Genomic DNA, 17,434 nt, shown 5'->3' with positions numbered 1-17,434 from the left:
CTGCATTTCAGTGACTGTGACAAGAATGGTATTCATTTTTCTTGATAGTTTGTGGATATAACAGACTATCACTGTTGCAACTTATCATGACTCCTATACATATCAGGTATTATATGATAGTTACTGGAAGTTGACAAATGAAGCTCACTTTTTATATGTGTGGTTTAACATATAAAACACATATCAGCATCAATCCTTCTAGTATCTTTCCAAAGAGATAAATACTTTGTGAACTTACAATATAAACTAATAAATATTGTTTCTCCTAGAGAAACTTGCACTTGGTTTGCAGTAAAAAACATAATCTTATATTCAGTTTATTTCCCTTATGGTGCATTTTCTTCCCCACCTACCCTTTTCCCATCATCAATGTGGCTGATTTGATGTTGCCTGCCACTACTTCTTCTCCTATACCACCCTCTTCATATAGAGTAACATTTACACTCAATGTCATCAATCATTTGTTAGATATATTCTAATCTTTGTCTTTCTTTACAATTTTTACTCTCAACAGCTCAGTGTATCATCACTGAAGTTATTCCCTGATGTCTTCTACAAGTCTTATCATTCTGTCCCTTCTTCTTGTCAGTGTTTTGCACACTTTTTTCCCTAGCCAGTTGTTCAGAGAACATCCTTGTTTCTTATTTTATCAGTCAAACTCATTTTCAACATACTTCAATAATACCACACCTTGTACACTTTAATTGTCTCCTTTTCTGGTTTCCTTACAATCCTTGATTCACTTCTGCACAATGTTTTGCTCCAGATGTACATTTTCAGAAATTTATTCCTCAAAATAAGGTCAATGTTGATACCAGCAGACGTCTTTTGGCCAAAGATGCCCTCCTTTCATGTGCTAATCTGCTATTTCATGTCCTCCTTGCTTTGTCCATCATATCATATACTTCATCTACTTCGTGGTCCCCAATTTTGATAGTATGTTTCTCACTAATATTACGTAAGCTATTCCACAATACTTTCACCTTCAGTCTACTGTCAATTCATATTTTGTGCTCAGTAGACTGTTCATTAAATGCAATTTGTCTTAATTCTTCTTTGTTTTCACTTACGGTAGCAACACTATCTGTGTGTCTTACTGCTAATATTAATTTCACCCCAAATTTTAATCCTACTTTGAGCCTTTCTTTTAGTTGTCACTGCTTCTTCAATGTATAGACTGAACAATAGATTTAAATGATTACAACCCTATCCTACACTATTTTTAATAAATGCACTTTGTTCTAGATCTGCCATTCTCACTGTTCCCTCTTGTTTCCTGTACATACTATATATTATCCATCTTTCTCTACAGCTTATTTCTATTTTTTACAGTATTTTGAAGATCTTGCACCATTTTAAATTGTCAAAAGCTTTTTCTACGTCAACAAGTCCTATGAACATTTCTAGAGTTTTCTTAAATCTTGCCACCATTATCAAGCACAGTGTCAGAACTGCCTCCCTGGTGCCTTTACCTTTCCTAAAGCCAAACTGATTGTTATCTGAAAGATTGCCAATTTCCTTTTTCCATTCTTCTTTACATTATACTTGTCAGTAACTTGGCTACCTGAGAAATTAGGCTGATTGTGTGATAATTCTCACATTTATCTGCCTTGCTAACCTGAGATTTGTGTAGATGATATTTTTCCAAAAGTCTGATGGTATGTTTCCATTCTCTCATATTCTACTATTCTACATACCAACTTGAATAGTGGTTTTCATCCATCCCCCCCCCCCCCCCCCCAAAGATTTTAGAAATTTGGAAGGAATTTTATCTGTTCTTTCTGCCTTATTTGCTCCTGAGTCTTACACAGCTCTGTCAAACTCTGACGGGATTTTTCATGTCTTCCAAATTGACTTCTATTTCTTCCTCTACCATGTCATCAGACCGTTCTTCCCCTTTGTAAAGGTCTTCAGTGTATTCTTTCCCTCTATCTGATCTCTGGTCTATGTTTAGCAGTGGGATTCCTCTTGCACTCTTAATGTCAACACCATTGCTTTTTATTTTAGTGAAGGTTGTTTTGGCTTTTCTGTATGCTAAATCTGTTCTTCTGAGGATCATTTGTTTTTCAACTTCACATTTTTCTTGTACTGAGTTTGCCTTAAATTTCTTGCCCTTTCTAAATATTTCATTTCTCAGCAAGTTATATTACCATACTTTTGACTTTTTCCTGAGCAATTTTGTACATCCTTTCATCAATCAGTCGAAGTATTTCTTCTGTTACCTTCCTTACACCAATATTTGCACAAATTCTGTGACTGCACCTTTAGAGATGTCCATTCCTCTTCAACTGAACAGGCTGCTGTGTTATTCATTATCATAGTATCTACAGCCTCATATAACTTCAAACACATCTTGTCATTCCTCAGTATTTCAGTATCCTACTTCTTTCCACATTGATTTTTCAAGATGATTGTCTTAAAATTCAGTCCACAGTTCCTCATTATGAAAATGTAATCTGGGACTATATCTGCTCCTGCACTTGCCTTACAATCCAATATCTGCTTTCAGAAGCTCTGTCTCACAGTGCTGTACTTCAATTGATATCTTCCCATGTCTCCAGGTCTTTTCCAACCATAACTCCTCCTCCTGTGATTTATGAATAGTGTATTTGCTATTGCTAGCTGGTGTTTGTGGCAAACTCTACTAGTGTATCTCCTCTCTCATTCCTTCTACCAAACCCATATTCTCCCATAAGGCTACATTCTGTTCCTTTGTCTACCACAGAATTCCAGCCCCCCATGATTATTAGATTATCAGCTCCACCACAATAAATGGTTCTTGAAATCTAACTCCTCTTGTTCTCTTCCTCTTAAATGACAAATTATATAGTTTCTGGCCATTTGTGTGCAATATAGTGAAATGCTGATAAAAAAATTCTTATATGGTGAAGAATGTGGTTTAATTCATGTATTTTTTTAAAATAGGTACATCTTTAGCAGCTCATACAGATAAGCATAAAGGGAAATAATGTATGTATCATAATGAACATTATGGTTTTCACTCATCCACTGCAACTACGACATGCATACAAAACATACAATGAATGCTGCACATGCTCACAGAAATATGCATCTACAAAGAGGTAACTATCTTACAATACTCATATAGATCCTTACCAGAAGGTGGAGAAAATGGAAAGTCTGTTCCTGATATTTGATTTACACGTATAGTTGGTATGCCCTGATCTGCATCATTTGAAGGAAATGAGAAGACAGTCAGAGTACAGAAAAAATCAATCTATGGAGATAAACTAAAATATTTAGTTTCACTACAAACATAATTGTCATTAATATTTTTACAAGTAGTATTGATGATACTGGAGTTTCAAAAGACAACATACTTGAAATCTGTGTTGATTATTTTACTGATACATACTAAAATGGATAGACTGTAGCATATTTAGTACAATGAAATATTTATCAGTGTTAGCTTTTTCAATCTCAAAGCTGAAATAGTTAAAGAAACAGTTAATAGTATAAATAAGGAAATAACTGAATAAATGTGAGTGTTTATTATGTCACTCAAAAGCTGCCTCTCAAATGCAGACAGTTTAAAAGAAAATCACCTTACTTTTAGCTGACACTGCTGTCATTTAACAGCAGTATTGCTGAATTACACTTATGCAAACATTCTTAGTATGCATTTCATAAATAATTGTAGTAGTGACACATTTCAGCCATAAATCTCAACTGAAATGATACTACATTTTTTATACAAATGTGTAAGTACCATTAAGAGGAACTAGAACGATTGCAGCTGCCCCACTCAGTTTTGCTTTATTACATTTTTTCCAATTGTGAGCAGCACATGAACAACGAAGGTAGAGATAAGAAAGCTTAAGCCGCATGAATTTAAGAAATCAAATTTAATGTCAGTGAGCCATTCCAAATTCGTGCTACTTTGTTAAGTTGTTAGTAGTTGTAACATTTAGCATTCCATGTGTGTGTAGGGCCCCATACATGAGTAAATGAATCACTTCGAAATTGCCTGCAACCAACTGCTCACTTCAATCCCACCACACATGGTTATTTACCAAGCAATTTCATTCAGTATTCTGAACAACAATGTTGTAAAGAGGTTCTGCTACGCACAGTCAACTGCTATATTTAACAGCAGTGGTAGCTGATCTGAGTGTTTTGACTTTTTTTTTAAGAAAAAAGGAAAAAAAAGAAAGAAGAAGAAGAGAGAGATGTTATCAATAGCATTTCTGCTGGTTTCCATTAGTCTTGTAAAAGCATGAAGGAGAAATTATATGAAATGACAAGGTATTTAAGTACAGCCATAGAGTAGATGTGCAGTACACATTTAAATTAAAATGTACATTTAATATTTCCTCTTAATACCTAGTTGTTTCATAAATAACAAAAATTCAGCAGCTGGAGGCTGGTATATTGTGATTGTTACTATGAACTTCCCATGATTTTGTATTTCTACAGCACAAGATTAAAAATGCTGCTGACACCAAAACATAAGACAATGAATGTTTTACATTTGTATTTCTTTTCGATGTAAGTGACAAGTCCCCCTTAAACTTCACCTTTTAGACTAGTTCACCCTCCTTGAATAATCATAAATTTTTATGTAAGCTTCATATGCCACGTAGGCACAGTGGAAACCACTTAAGGGGGGGTAGGACGTCAAACGGCAGGAGAGGCACCACAGGACATTTTAATTTCCACTGTCTATACTTTTACAAGTAAATTCATAAAACTTTGTCAGCATGACCAGAAAGGATTCAGGATTCACACTCGTAGCAGCAGAAGTTCAAAAACATAGCAAAATAATTTTTTTTACATGTGAAATTTCATCATTTTTTTCACTTACTATTGGCTGCATTTGTGGCTATAGGTACACTTTTCTTCATAAGAAAGAGAGACTGTTTGATGAATTTTGCACAGCATACAAACCATACTTACAGGTGTCTGAAACTCTAGAATCTATTTAATTTATGAAAAAATGAATGAGCTGTTATGTTTTAAACTTTATGTGTAGAAAAAAATGAAATTTTGTAGTTAATTATCTCAATTTTTACCACAGTTTTTAATAGATTTGGAAAATTCTAGAGTTTCATACACCTGTAAGTATGGTTTGTATGCTTTGCAAAATTCATCAAAGAATCTCTCTTACTTGTGAACAAAAATGTACCTATAGCAACAAATGCAGCCAACAGTAAGTGAAAAAATGATGAAATTTCACATCTAAAAAAATTATTTTGTTATGTTTATGCACTTCCACTGCTATGAGTGTGAATCCTGAATCCTTCCTGGCCATGCTGACAAAGTTTTATGAATTTATTTGTAAAAGTATAGACAGTAGAAAATAAAATGTCCTGTGGTGCCTCTCCTGCTCCAAGTTTGACGCCCTGCCCCCCCCCCCCTCCCCCGTCCCCCCTTAACCTCACTTAATATCGAAAAAAAATGTGTCACAGCCAAGCAATAATATTTCATTGCATTTAACTCAACAGTCTGCTTGAGAATTAAAAGCCACCAGAAACTGAGTGCTGCAATCTTTGATTTTCTCACACATTTGTGATTAGTACACAGATTTTTCTGATCCATTGCTCATGTGTGAGGACCTTAATAAAACTGGGAAATTCTGTAGCCTTGCAATATTACAAGTTTTGATACAGTATTCACTGGGATACCTGTCATGAGAAATGAATGATTCTCCTGTTGCAGAGAATATTTCCATCACTGCAAATAAAGATCTGAATACAACTCACCTTTTCCTTGTGTGAGAAATGGTTGAGGGCATGTATCCATCTCAGATTAAATAGAAATGTAGGTCACTGGGACATAATTTCAAATTATCCTAAATGACATCAGTTTCTCAAAGAAAATGTTTATTTGTTCTTCATATTAGTGTGCTGTGTAACCTAGGCCAGTTAAATCTACAATACCACAAAGAATTACACTTTTGGTTATGTCTCTCCAATTATATACTGTGAGTCATAGTGTTGGAACTGATAAGATCTAAATACTACCTAATATGACATTTCACAACTCCTAGCAAATGGCTAATCCCATTTATGCAATATTATATAGCTGCATTAAAGTAGTGGAAAATACTGCACAATATATCAATTGCTATTGTCTGGTGTACTAACAGGATTGTCAGAATATGTTTAACATCTTATAAAATTTGGCATTAATAACCATTCTGAATTTCAGTAGTACTGCAATGTTTGTTACATGCTCATAAACATCCATGGAGAGTGTCAATTAGAATAAAAACATTTTGATTGTTAGGCAGCCTCAGTGTAAAATGATGTCCAGACAGCCTGAAGAAGGCCGCTGAAAAGATGATCAGAATGCCAGTTGTGTACTTGCTTTACTGCTTTACAATGATGCAGCCTAACACTTAAAATATTTTTATTCAAAATTTAGTGTTTTTGTTCCCTTAGTTTGTAATTTATTCTTATCTGAAAAGTGGGTGTACCTCTAAAAATGGTTAGAAAATACTTCCAAACTATTACACAAGACACTCAAAAAAGATTAATTACACTAAAATGTTGTTAAAAGTATCCATTGTCATTAAAGTGTGACAAGTGTAACTGCAAAATTATCACAGCAGAAAATGTTCTGTCATGTTTCAAGTTAAAAATAATGTGAGTGAGCGTTAAGGCACACTTGGATTTCACAGTACATGCAGATATAGCAATCTTAGTGTTCTCTCAGGTAAGAATTTTTAAAGACAGAATGACAAATTTAATAATTTCTTTTTATTAGTATATAATTTTTAATAAGTATAATTTAATTTTAGAACTGTACTATGGATACTAACCAAGTGTCCTGACAGTGATAACCTTGCTAAACATTCCATCTCCAAGTTCATTTTTGCCCACTACCTGGAATTCATATGTTGTGCCTGGAGTTAAGCTATTGATTGTGACCTGAGTGCTCCCAGAGGGTGTCACAGGTATTGTGTTCCAATCTGAGAAGCCAGATTCACGATACCTGTAATAAGGGATGCAGTTAACAAAGCATTTTCTTGGTATACATTTAAATGTCAAGCAGATACACACATAATAGATATTACATAATTTTAAAGCTTAAAATATAAATGTGTCTGCAGAATGTTGAATCACAAAGAATGACTGTACAGTTTGCAAGTGATAGTGAATCCAATAATCACAATTATTTTGTAGTTTCTTTTTCTCTCTCCTTGCTTGTGAATATATTGCTTTGGTTGAATCAGCATGTTGGTCTGAATAAGTAATCCTTTGATTACATACAGTTTGAAAACACAAATGAATTTTTAGGAATCCATTGTCATTAGAATGGGTCACCACACTTAATGAAAATTAGGTCTGCATTCACTTGCTTTCAATAAATGCAAAGTAAGTCAGGGGAAGCATGTAATTGCTGTCATTTATCAAATGGAAGTTAATCTTAATTACTGCTGCATCAAATCATAGAAGTACTCACTGCTTTAGAACTTGGTGGGACTCACAAAATATGAAGTTTTTATTTTGAGATGGCCTTGTTTACAGATTTATTAATCTACATCTGTGCCCTGCACGCCATCTTACAGTGTGTGGTGGAGGGTACTTCTAGCACTATCATCGATTCCCCTGTCGCCTATTCCATTTGTAAATAATGCATGGGAAGAACACCTGTTGGTAATCCTTCATATGAGACCTAATTTTTCTAGTTTTCTTGTATGATAATTTCACAAAACACATGTGGTGTGAAGCAGTATGCTGCGTGGCTCTTCTTGGAATACATGCTCTCAGAATTTCAAGAGGACTGATGCACAACATTTATCTTTTTGTAGCATCTACCACTGGAATTTGTTGATCATTGCCTAAATGTCGTCGTGCTTACTAAATTAATCCGTGGTGAAATCCGTCACTCTTCATTGGATATTCTCTACTTCTCCTATTAACCCAACCTGATATGGATCGTAGACTAATGAGAAATACTCAAGAATTGATCAAATGATTTTTTGTAAGCAACTTCTTTAATTTCAGTATGATTCATCCCGTAAATCTACTTTCTCTATAACTAACTTTATGGGGTCATTCCACTCTAGATTAGTTTGGGAGGTTACTCCTAGGTATTTTACAGTTGTTGCTGTTTCCACTGATTTTTCACCATTAGTGTACCTGAACAGGAATAGAGTTCTTCACCAATTTATACACAATATGTTACATAGATTCATATTCAAAGCCAACTGCCGGACCTGGACCAATTGTTGATCTGCTGGTGGTCTTCCTGCATTTTGCTATAGTCTTACAGCACTGCAACATTTCTATAGCCAACAGCATCATCTGCAAACAGCTTCATGGAGCTTCTGACGTTATCCACTAGATTAGCGGTTCCCAACCCAAGGGGTTATTACCGCCTGAGGGGTAAAATGTCATTTATGATGGTTAAAAACAAAAGACCCCAATTGTGTTTTACCCACAAAACTGTTTTTTTTTTTTTAAAAAAAGATCCTTACTACTATCATATTTTGTAAGACTGTACTACTGATTACATAAGTAACCAATATTCACATTTTTATTTAAAATTACAGCATTAACCCATGGCATAATGATGTGGAGATTAAGACATATACATCAAATATGTTTCAACATCTCATAAAAATGACTTCTATGAACTGTACGTGAATCCCACATAGACCAGAAATTGCTTCAGTATTCACTTCACAACAATAAACTAAATAACAGCATAACACAGCAATAACTATTTAATGACTATTACAGTGCTGTTTAGTCCTACACTGTATTATTACTGTATTATTATTATTATTATTATTATTATTATTATTATTATAAGTGGCATTGGTCCCGAAGCACTGGAAAGCTGAGGTCTTCCAACAAATGCTACTTCTGAAACAAGGAGTTCACAATTAACTGATTCACAACAGTAGCCCTAGGTATACATTTTAATTTGGTTGATTTTAAATGGGGGTGCAAGGTGCGACTGAAGCAAGTGTCACTATGGATAGGAGTGATGCAAAGGAAGCATCTTTTGTAATAAGTGTCTATCCTCAACGTTGATAGTTCGCTTTCTTTCCTGAGTAGTAGTTGTAGGTATTTCTCATGATGGACTTAGACTGGTTTCATTATTCTGTAAAAAGATATTATTAGAATAAGCAGTACCTAGTCAGGTACTACTTTTATAGAAGGTTGGGACAGAGGGGTGGGGCGGGGGGGGGGGGTGCTTACTTATATCTGATTGTAATGGGGGAGGGGGTAATGGTCTCATAAAAGCTGAGAACTGCTGCACTAGATCAAGGTAATGTAATACACTGTAAGACAAAAATAAAGGTGCACCACGAAGGACTTATCCAAATGGGACAGAAATTGTTAGATGTGGTGTGCATATACAGACAAATAAGTGAGTACAACTTGAGAAAAAAAAATGAAGACTTATTCAAAAGGAAGAGCTTCATAAACTGACCACATCAGTAATGTGTTGATCCATCTCTGGCCCTTACAAAAGCAGTTATTTGGCTTCGCTTTGCATTGATTGACAGAGTTGTTGAATGTCCTTCTGAGGGATATCGTCCCAGATTCCATCCAATTGGTGCATTTGATTGTACCCGCCCATAACATTCCCAATGATCTCAATTGAGAAAAGATCTGGCAACCTTAATGGCCAAGACAGAGCTTGGCAAGCATGAAGACAAGCAGTAGAAACTCTCAGCAAATGTGGGCGGGCATTATATTACTGAATGTAAGCCCTGGATAGCTTGCCACAAAGGGCAACAATACATGTTGAAGAATATTGTCTAGGAGCCACTGTCCTGCAGGATTCTTTGGGTAACAATCAAATGGGTTCTACATAAAAAGAAATGACATGACAACCAGGAGTGATGGTCTGGGGTGCCATTTCTTTTCAAAGCAAGGCCCTCTTGGTTGTCACCCACAGACAGTGGCACCCTAAATAACTGATTGAGATTTTAACCCATTTGCCACACAGAAAAGTTTGGTATGTAATTATTGTAGCTATATTGGAATATTTTTGGGATATTGACATTTTACATTTCCTAGTATTCAATTGGTTTTGGTGCTACTGACATAAACACAGGTACTGCCAAGTACAAGATACCTGGAGTAAACACTGAAATATCTTTACCAAACGGTATACAGATGAGTAACAAAATTAACAAAATTCCCCTGCAGGCTAAAAGAAGTCACATGTTTTTCCCTGAAAACATACAATACTTCAGGCAAAAGAAGGAATGAAAATAATCAAGAAGCCTGTAAACAAATGTAAGGAAGAAAATCAATAAAACATACATAAAACTACACTTTCAGTATGTTTAATGTAAGTTAATGATTCAACTGTCAGTTTCTTGGGAAGGCAGCACATTGCCCCTTTCTCCTTCCCCCAAAAAGAAAGGTTCTGGTTTTGAATTCCAGTTGAGCATACATTTTAATTTATTTTCTGTCAGTCATTTGAGAATATTTATACTTAGATAGATGATACCAAAATTATATATGGTAGACTGTACCATGGTTTCTCTGTACAACGGAACTGTGGGAATGGGTCATTTGCAGTGAAATGAAATATGCACTTAAACTCCACAACATGATTAAAGTTAGATCTGTATTTTTTCAATTGATCTTCCCAGAAAAATGACCTATTTCCTAAAGTACCTAACATTTCTTCATTTATTTCAGTTGTTTAAGTATTGAAATTAAACTTCGAGCAGTAGTACTTTTTGATACACATTTTCTGCAGATGGCTTTATTGTATTTTTTACTGATTTTGTTGGTCCTGTTTTCTTTGCACAGTCCAATTTGACACTTCTTTTGCTTTTTTGATTTGTCTGATGCTACAGGCTTTTCATCATGTCATTAGTTTTCTTGCTCTGGTGCCACTCTTTGTAGTTTTCCAATGGTAAGTTCATTTACCATCTGAAGAATGAATGTCTTCCCTTCAGATTATTTTTGGTTATCTGATTGTAAATAATTCACAGATTTATTGCGGCCATGTCTAGGATATTGTAAAAGACATGTATCGGCAGCCTTTGTTAAATATTTATGAATCATTTGGTTAACAAAGACCATGCCACACACTGTACTATTATAAAAGGTAACAGGTTTTGGTTTCTTCTTCCCTTCTTTGCTCACTGCTACTTCAAGGTGAAGTGTGCTGCGAATATTGCCATTCTTATTCTTCTATCCTTGGTACATTGTGAGGGTGCAGTCTGGTGTGTCAGTCTTTTCCAAGGTGATGGCGGAAGATAAGCCAGCTTCTTCACAGAAATGGGAAGCTTTTAGTAAATCTTGTTCATTGTTCCCACTACTCTTCTGCTGAAGTCTCTTGACTAGCTGAACGGATGTGAATGAACTGTCTGTTGTCACATTCCTTTCTTTGTTTAGAATTGGGTCCATGAGGCAAGAAACAATACACTCTCACAAAGAGTGGTTGCCTTGTCAGACTTTTTCTTTGGCAAACCATTGCAGATTTACCTTGACACAACATCTGCAGGTACCAAATATTTGAGTCCACCGCATCTGTCAGGTTTGTCTGGCATAAACTGGCTAAATGTGCATCATTTTTGTTTGGAAGTAACTGTTCATCAACTGTAGTATTTTCTCCAAGGTACTAACAGAGGAAGGAGTTCTGCACGAACTTGTTCCATACTTAAAAAATAAGAATCAACTTTTCAACTGGAATTTAATGAGTTAAGGATGAATTCTCATCAAAGGGGAGGAATTTGATAAGTTCACAAATCTGTCAGTTGTCATTTTATCCCTGATAAAATTAGGCTCCTAAGAATGTGACCAAAGGGTATGCAAGGGAATACGATTAGAAACAAAAAGCACCTCTGTGTCTCATATAGTGTCAACCATTGCCTCAAATTTTTCAAATGAAAAAGTCCACGTAGTATTTTTTTTATTTCATTTAAAGAATTTGATTCTGAGTATTTTATATGATACACAGCATCAGTTCATCAAAAAAAAGTTGGCAGGCACTGATGATGGAGTTGTCCAATCAGTGACACGCGTTTTCATTGGATCCTTCTTTCTCTTTGAGGGTGTCCAAAGCAGCTCTTCTTCCAGGTGATGGTGTGTCAGAGATATTCCATTCCAGTTCTAGCTGCCACCTACACTGCTGTGCCAGATGACTCCTGCAATTGTTGCAGAAAGAACTGAGATGTAGAGGCACCTGCTGACATAAACACTTCCTATCTTCATTATCAGTTGTCCCTGGCACAACATTGCCATTTTAATCTGGTTTGCCACATTCTGATTCAATACCCCATTTCTTCAGAAAATGAAAAATCTCTTCTTTAGTATGACCACAATGACGCAACATGATTGAAAACGTGCACTCACTGATGAGGTGAGTAACAACAGCAACACATAAATATGACTGATAAGTTAAGTTACAATGTCCAGTGCGGATACCTTTCTGACAATGCATACATCATCATTTGAGATTGTAACTGTTGACCAAAACAAGATGCAATAAAAGTACCTTTATTTATAATTTTATTTTCATAATTATAAAACAACAATATTCTTAAAAAAAGCAGTTACAAAGGGGTCAACTCATTTTTCCCATTGCTCCAGATATATTTCATGAAATTTCCACAAAATCTGGAAAATTCAGCCAATTGCACTACACTATCAACAAAAGTTGAAGAAATTAAGAAGTTTCAAGAAATTTGGCAGGAAGATGTTAAAAATTACTTTGTTATTGTTAAATAAAATTTGGAAGATGTGTTTTGATCTCTTTCACTATTTTAGTGCCGCAACACAATCCTGTAGAGAACTGACCAGGGTTAGCGGAAAGAAATATTAAAATAATGTATTACAGAACTTAAATTATTGAGATGTGTTTAGAATATTTTCCATGTGGATTTAAATAATGGTAGTCTACTTTTTGGAACTGTTAATATCAATTGATGTCATTCAAACAGCTACTAGCTAGCCATAAGGCTGTATCTTGAAATGCTGGTTGGTTTCATCTAGCAGTGTTTTGCAGAGTAAGGATTCTATGGATTATAGCTCTTACAGGCTTGTAGAAGGCTGGGAGAGAGAGGAGTCCTGACCCCACACCCCTCCGTGCTGCATCCGAATGACACCATCAGCAAAGGATTACATGGTGGGGCTGTTCGGTACCAAATGGCCTGATGGGTAGAATAAATGGAGCTCTATCTTCAATTGTTTACCAGGAAGAAGAATCATCACAAGTGACTAAACCTTGACTCCTGAATCCATCTGTATCTCTAATATGTTTTGATGCATCATTAATCCATATTATCATCACCTATTTTTTTATACATTGTTATATTAGGTTTGATGAATCTGTTCCATCACTTCCTTTGATGAATCTGTTCCATCACTTCCTAGGCTGGCCTACATCCCTTACACCATTGGGTATATATTGCAAAACTTTTATAGGATGTCTGTCTTGTTGCAGTCTGTCTACATGTTGCTTCCATTTCTGCATATTTGTTTCAATTTTCTCTGTTATTGTAAATATTTTAAGCTAATTTGTAATATCTTCATGTCTTATTATATTTTCTAGTTTACATCTTTAAATGATCTGACGAATTTAATATCAGACATCACGTTTTGATTTATGTCTTCCTTGTTTGCTATCCAACCCTCAGATCCATAAAGTAGACATGGAACAGCTACAATTTTACAGAATTTCAGATGCGTTTCTTTAGTTGTATTTTTGTTTAATATTCTTTTTATTGTTCCATGCAAACCATGAAGTTTTGTGGTTTTATTCTTTATATCTTTATCACAGTCAAAAGAAATGTCACAGCCCAAATAGTTGAAATTACCTATTTGCTTGATGATTTTGTTTTCTATCACTATTTTTGATTGGGACTCTTGTTTTCCCTCAGAATGACATTACTTTTGTCTTTTGCAAAAATATTTTGAAATTATAATTTTGGCCAATTTGATGTAATTTAAAAATATTAATTTGTAATTTTTCTTTTGAAATAGTTGTTACAGTCTGGTTGTCAGCACACAGCACTGTTTTTATACAATGGTGCTTATCTAGTTTCATTCCTTTGTTGTTTTTTGTTTTCCCATTCCATTAATCAACATCATAGTGTTGCAAATATGTTTTTGTTTCTCACATTAGCAGTTCTATTCTCTGTAGTAAAGGATTTGTAAATGTCTTGTTAGCAAGAGCGTACTAAAATATGCTAACATAAATATCACCACCTAGTAAGGGTTGCACAAACAGTTAGACGAAATAAAGGCATGAAAACGTACTGCTGCTTTAATGCTAACAAGTTTCTCACTTTGTAATGGTATTTGCTTTATAAAGTATGTAATTTTAGACAAATTTTAGTGCCGTTGCTTCATGTGCATTTTGACGATTTTCACAATTTGTACAGTATATACAGTTTTCACAATTTGTAAATAAATGTAGAACTGGCAAAAATGTACATTTTGAAAGACATGATTGAAAAGGAGAAAAAATCTCCAGAGCTCTCTAGTTCTTGAGAACTTGAATATATTGGTAACAACAGATTTGCAGAATTTCCCAATATCAAAACCACAGCCTACATTTGGAATAGATTATTAATTAAAATTATTACATTAGTATGGCCACTATGCCTCATTAGGATTTTCAATTGAGTTTCATATAAACAGTAGAAAAAACTGATCTTGGTTTATTGCATGTTATTATTTTAGCAGCATGTTTAAGGTGAAGGCGTCAGAGTCCAAGTCTTTTATTTGCAAGGAACTTCAGCAGTTAATGCCAACTTGCTGTACAATTCTTGAACACACTAAGTGTTCAAATATCATAATTTTTCTTTAGGGTTAGACAATTTTTCTGTTGAAATTAGCAAGACTTCCACACAGTATGAAAAATATATTTCAGTCTCTTCAGTCCCGATATTCAGATGTTTACAGACATGTCAGTAAATTAAATGAGGTCTCTCTTGACTTCCAGGAAGCTTTTCATACATTTATTCATTGTGTTTTGATATAAAAATCAAAGGGTTTGATATCTGAGTAGATAAATAACTCTCAATACAGAATTAACTGACAGAAAAAGTATTACGTGGGACCTCCAAAATTATGTTATGAACATTGCCCCACACTGAAATCACTATGCAACTAGAGCTGTGCATTATTAGAAGAGAGTACATTTTCTGGATGTCCTGCAGGCACAGTTCTGCTGTGATACCGATAACAAGTGCATGACAGTCTTCTTTTTCTTGTGCCTATGTCCCACCTCGGAATAGGGCCGGCATGATTTATTAAAGGATTTGGCTTGACTAATTTAAGAGGTGGTTGGATGCACTTCCTGTCACCACCCTGTTACCCCACTGGGATCGAATATGTGAACTCCAGATGTCTGATTGTAGTGTTATTCATATGAAACAGAGCAAAAGTTTTCTAAATGTTTGTGAATCATGCAGCTGATGTGAGACTTTGGCACCAGCCTGGTATTCGCCTAGTGGAATGTGGGAAGCTGTTTAAAAACCACATCCAGGCTGGCTGGCACACCAAACCCCATCATTAGTTCACCAGGTAGATTTGATTCAGGGCCAGCACACCTCCCCATCATGGAAGTGGCAGTTTAACAGGCACGGCTATCCAGAAAGGTCAACAGGTGCATCAATGTGTGGGACTGAAATGGCACAGAACTGGAAACTTACTCTAAAGTTGAAGTATGTGGGACAGTATGATTTTTTTGGACAAAATGTCTAAATTGCACACAGATTCACTGTGATATTCCAGCTGTAAATGGATCACACAATGTCTCAGCCAGGTACAGTGAAATGGTGCCAACAGTTCAACAAGGTCATACAGACATGGGTAATTATGATCGGGGAGGATGGCCGTCAACATCGACCAGTGACGACAATGTCATTACAAGCGAGGAACTAATAAGCAGCAATCATGGTTTTCCAATGACAAAGATATTTACACAGTGGTTCTTGAAAGGTTATCTGACTGAGGATTGGATTTCAATCATTGAAGAACTGATTGACTGATAGAACATACTGACTATTGTTTACAGAGACTTGGTGACTATGTTAAAAAATAATGTCATGTATATGTATCACTTTAATGTGTAATGCAGCATTCAATAAAAGTTACTTCATCAGCCATACAAATGTGTACCTTAAGTGCTGCAGTCCCCTCATATACTATGTTGGCTTCATGGTTTCCATCAGAAACAAACATGTCAAGTGTGATAAAGTACAGAATTGTGCAGAGAAGAGAAAATTACTATAAAAGCAAGGAAGACCTACAGGAAATCAACACCTCATCAACAGAGAGGTAACACACCAGCAAAAAGATTACCAAAGTCAGTCATAGTGGTCGGGAGGGGGAGGAAGAGGAGGAGGAGGACAAGGAGGAGAGAGAGAGAGAGAGAGAGGAGGGAGAGAGAGAGAGAGAGAGAGAGAGAGAGAGAGAGAGAGAGAGAGAGAGAGGACCCAGATCTAAGACACAGCTGAAAAATGAGACTAGAAATTAAAGTGGAAAAAGAGTTGTATGTCATACTTCAAAATAGAAACAAAGTTGGTTCATTCTAACATGAGACAAAAATCACATAGAATGTGTAGTTGGGTTCAAGTCATAAGCTTAGCAGTTGAGCTTAAGAAATGTTATTTTGTAGATTAATTTACTCTTTCATACATTTAAAACCACATAACTTGTCTGCACTGACTTTATAGTTGTAGAAGATTTAAAAATCAATATTAGAACTGAGTAACTGTGCTTCACTTCTGACTGTACACTGTTCAGAATAAGAATAATACGAATGTAAACATTACATGACGTGTATATTCTTCCACATTTGCCACTGTCTCACTTGAGTCTAGTAGGCAGACAGGATTTAAATGAGGTAACAGCTAACATGAAAGAATACATGGCATAATGTTTACATTAATATTATTCTTATGGCAAAGAGAGTATGTGATTCACAATTCATAAGAACCATCTCTTTTCAGTGGTAAATACAGGCTTCCCAATCTGCTTTCTGTAGTAGAATTTTAGTGAAGACTTCAAATGTACGACTAGCAACACTTGCAAAATAAGAATGAAAATTAAATTAGAAATTAAAATAGGAAATATAAAACAAACTTTTATAAGATTTATAACACAATTTTATGAAATGTTTAAAATGCCAATTATATGATGCTGAATCATTATTACTCATTACCTGTTGCTCAGTTCCTCAAACAGAGCATCATCCTCCATACCATCTAGTGTATTTGATATTGAACATTTTTAAATGCTTCTTGCACAGTCTGATTTGGAACACACTTCCAACCATCATCAATCTAATGGCACACTTGGGACAAACTCGCACATTTTACATGTCCTGCTGGTGTAAGTTGTCTGTCATTTTTTGAAATCCAGTCGATGTAAATTCATTTAAGCTTGTCATTAAATGGTTTATTCAAACAGATGTCCAGTTGTTTCAGAATTGACATCATCTTGCCTGGAATTACTGCCAAGTTCATTTTGATTTC

The 17,434-nt window shown here is 35.3% G+C and overlaps 1 protein-coding gene across 1 annotated transcript in view; it reads right to left on the bottom strand.

Annotated features, from left to right (window-relative positions):
• LOC126194768 (protein turtle-like) overlaps window positions 1-17,434 on the bottom strand; it is a 914,596-nt gene that overhangs the window by 59,605 nt on the left and 837,557 nt on the right. The window contains exons 12-13 of the mRNA XM_049933054.1: window positions 6,785-6,957; window positions 3,118-3,186 (exon numbers count right to left, since the gene is read on the bottom strand). Coding sequence (XP_049789011.1) covers window positions 3,118-3,186; window positions 6,785-6,957 — 242 coding nt within the window. The remainder of the gene's footprint in view (window positions 1-3,117; window positions 3,187-6,784; window positions 6,958-17,434) is intronic.

This window comes from Schistocerca nitens, chromosome 7 (genome assembly GCF_023898315.1).
Source record: "Schistocerca nitens isolate TAMUIC-IGC-003100 chromosome 7, iqSchNite1.1, whole genome shotgun sequence".
Classification (NCBI taxonomy): Eukaryota; Metazoa; Arthropoda; class Insecta; order Orthoptera; family Acrididae; genus Schistocerca; species Schistocerca nitens.
This window is presented reverse-complemented; position numbering and strand designations above follow the sequence as displayed.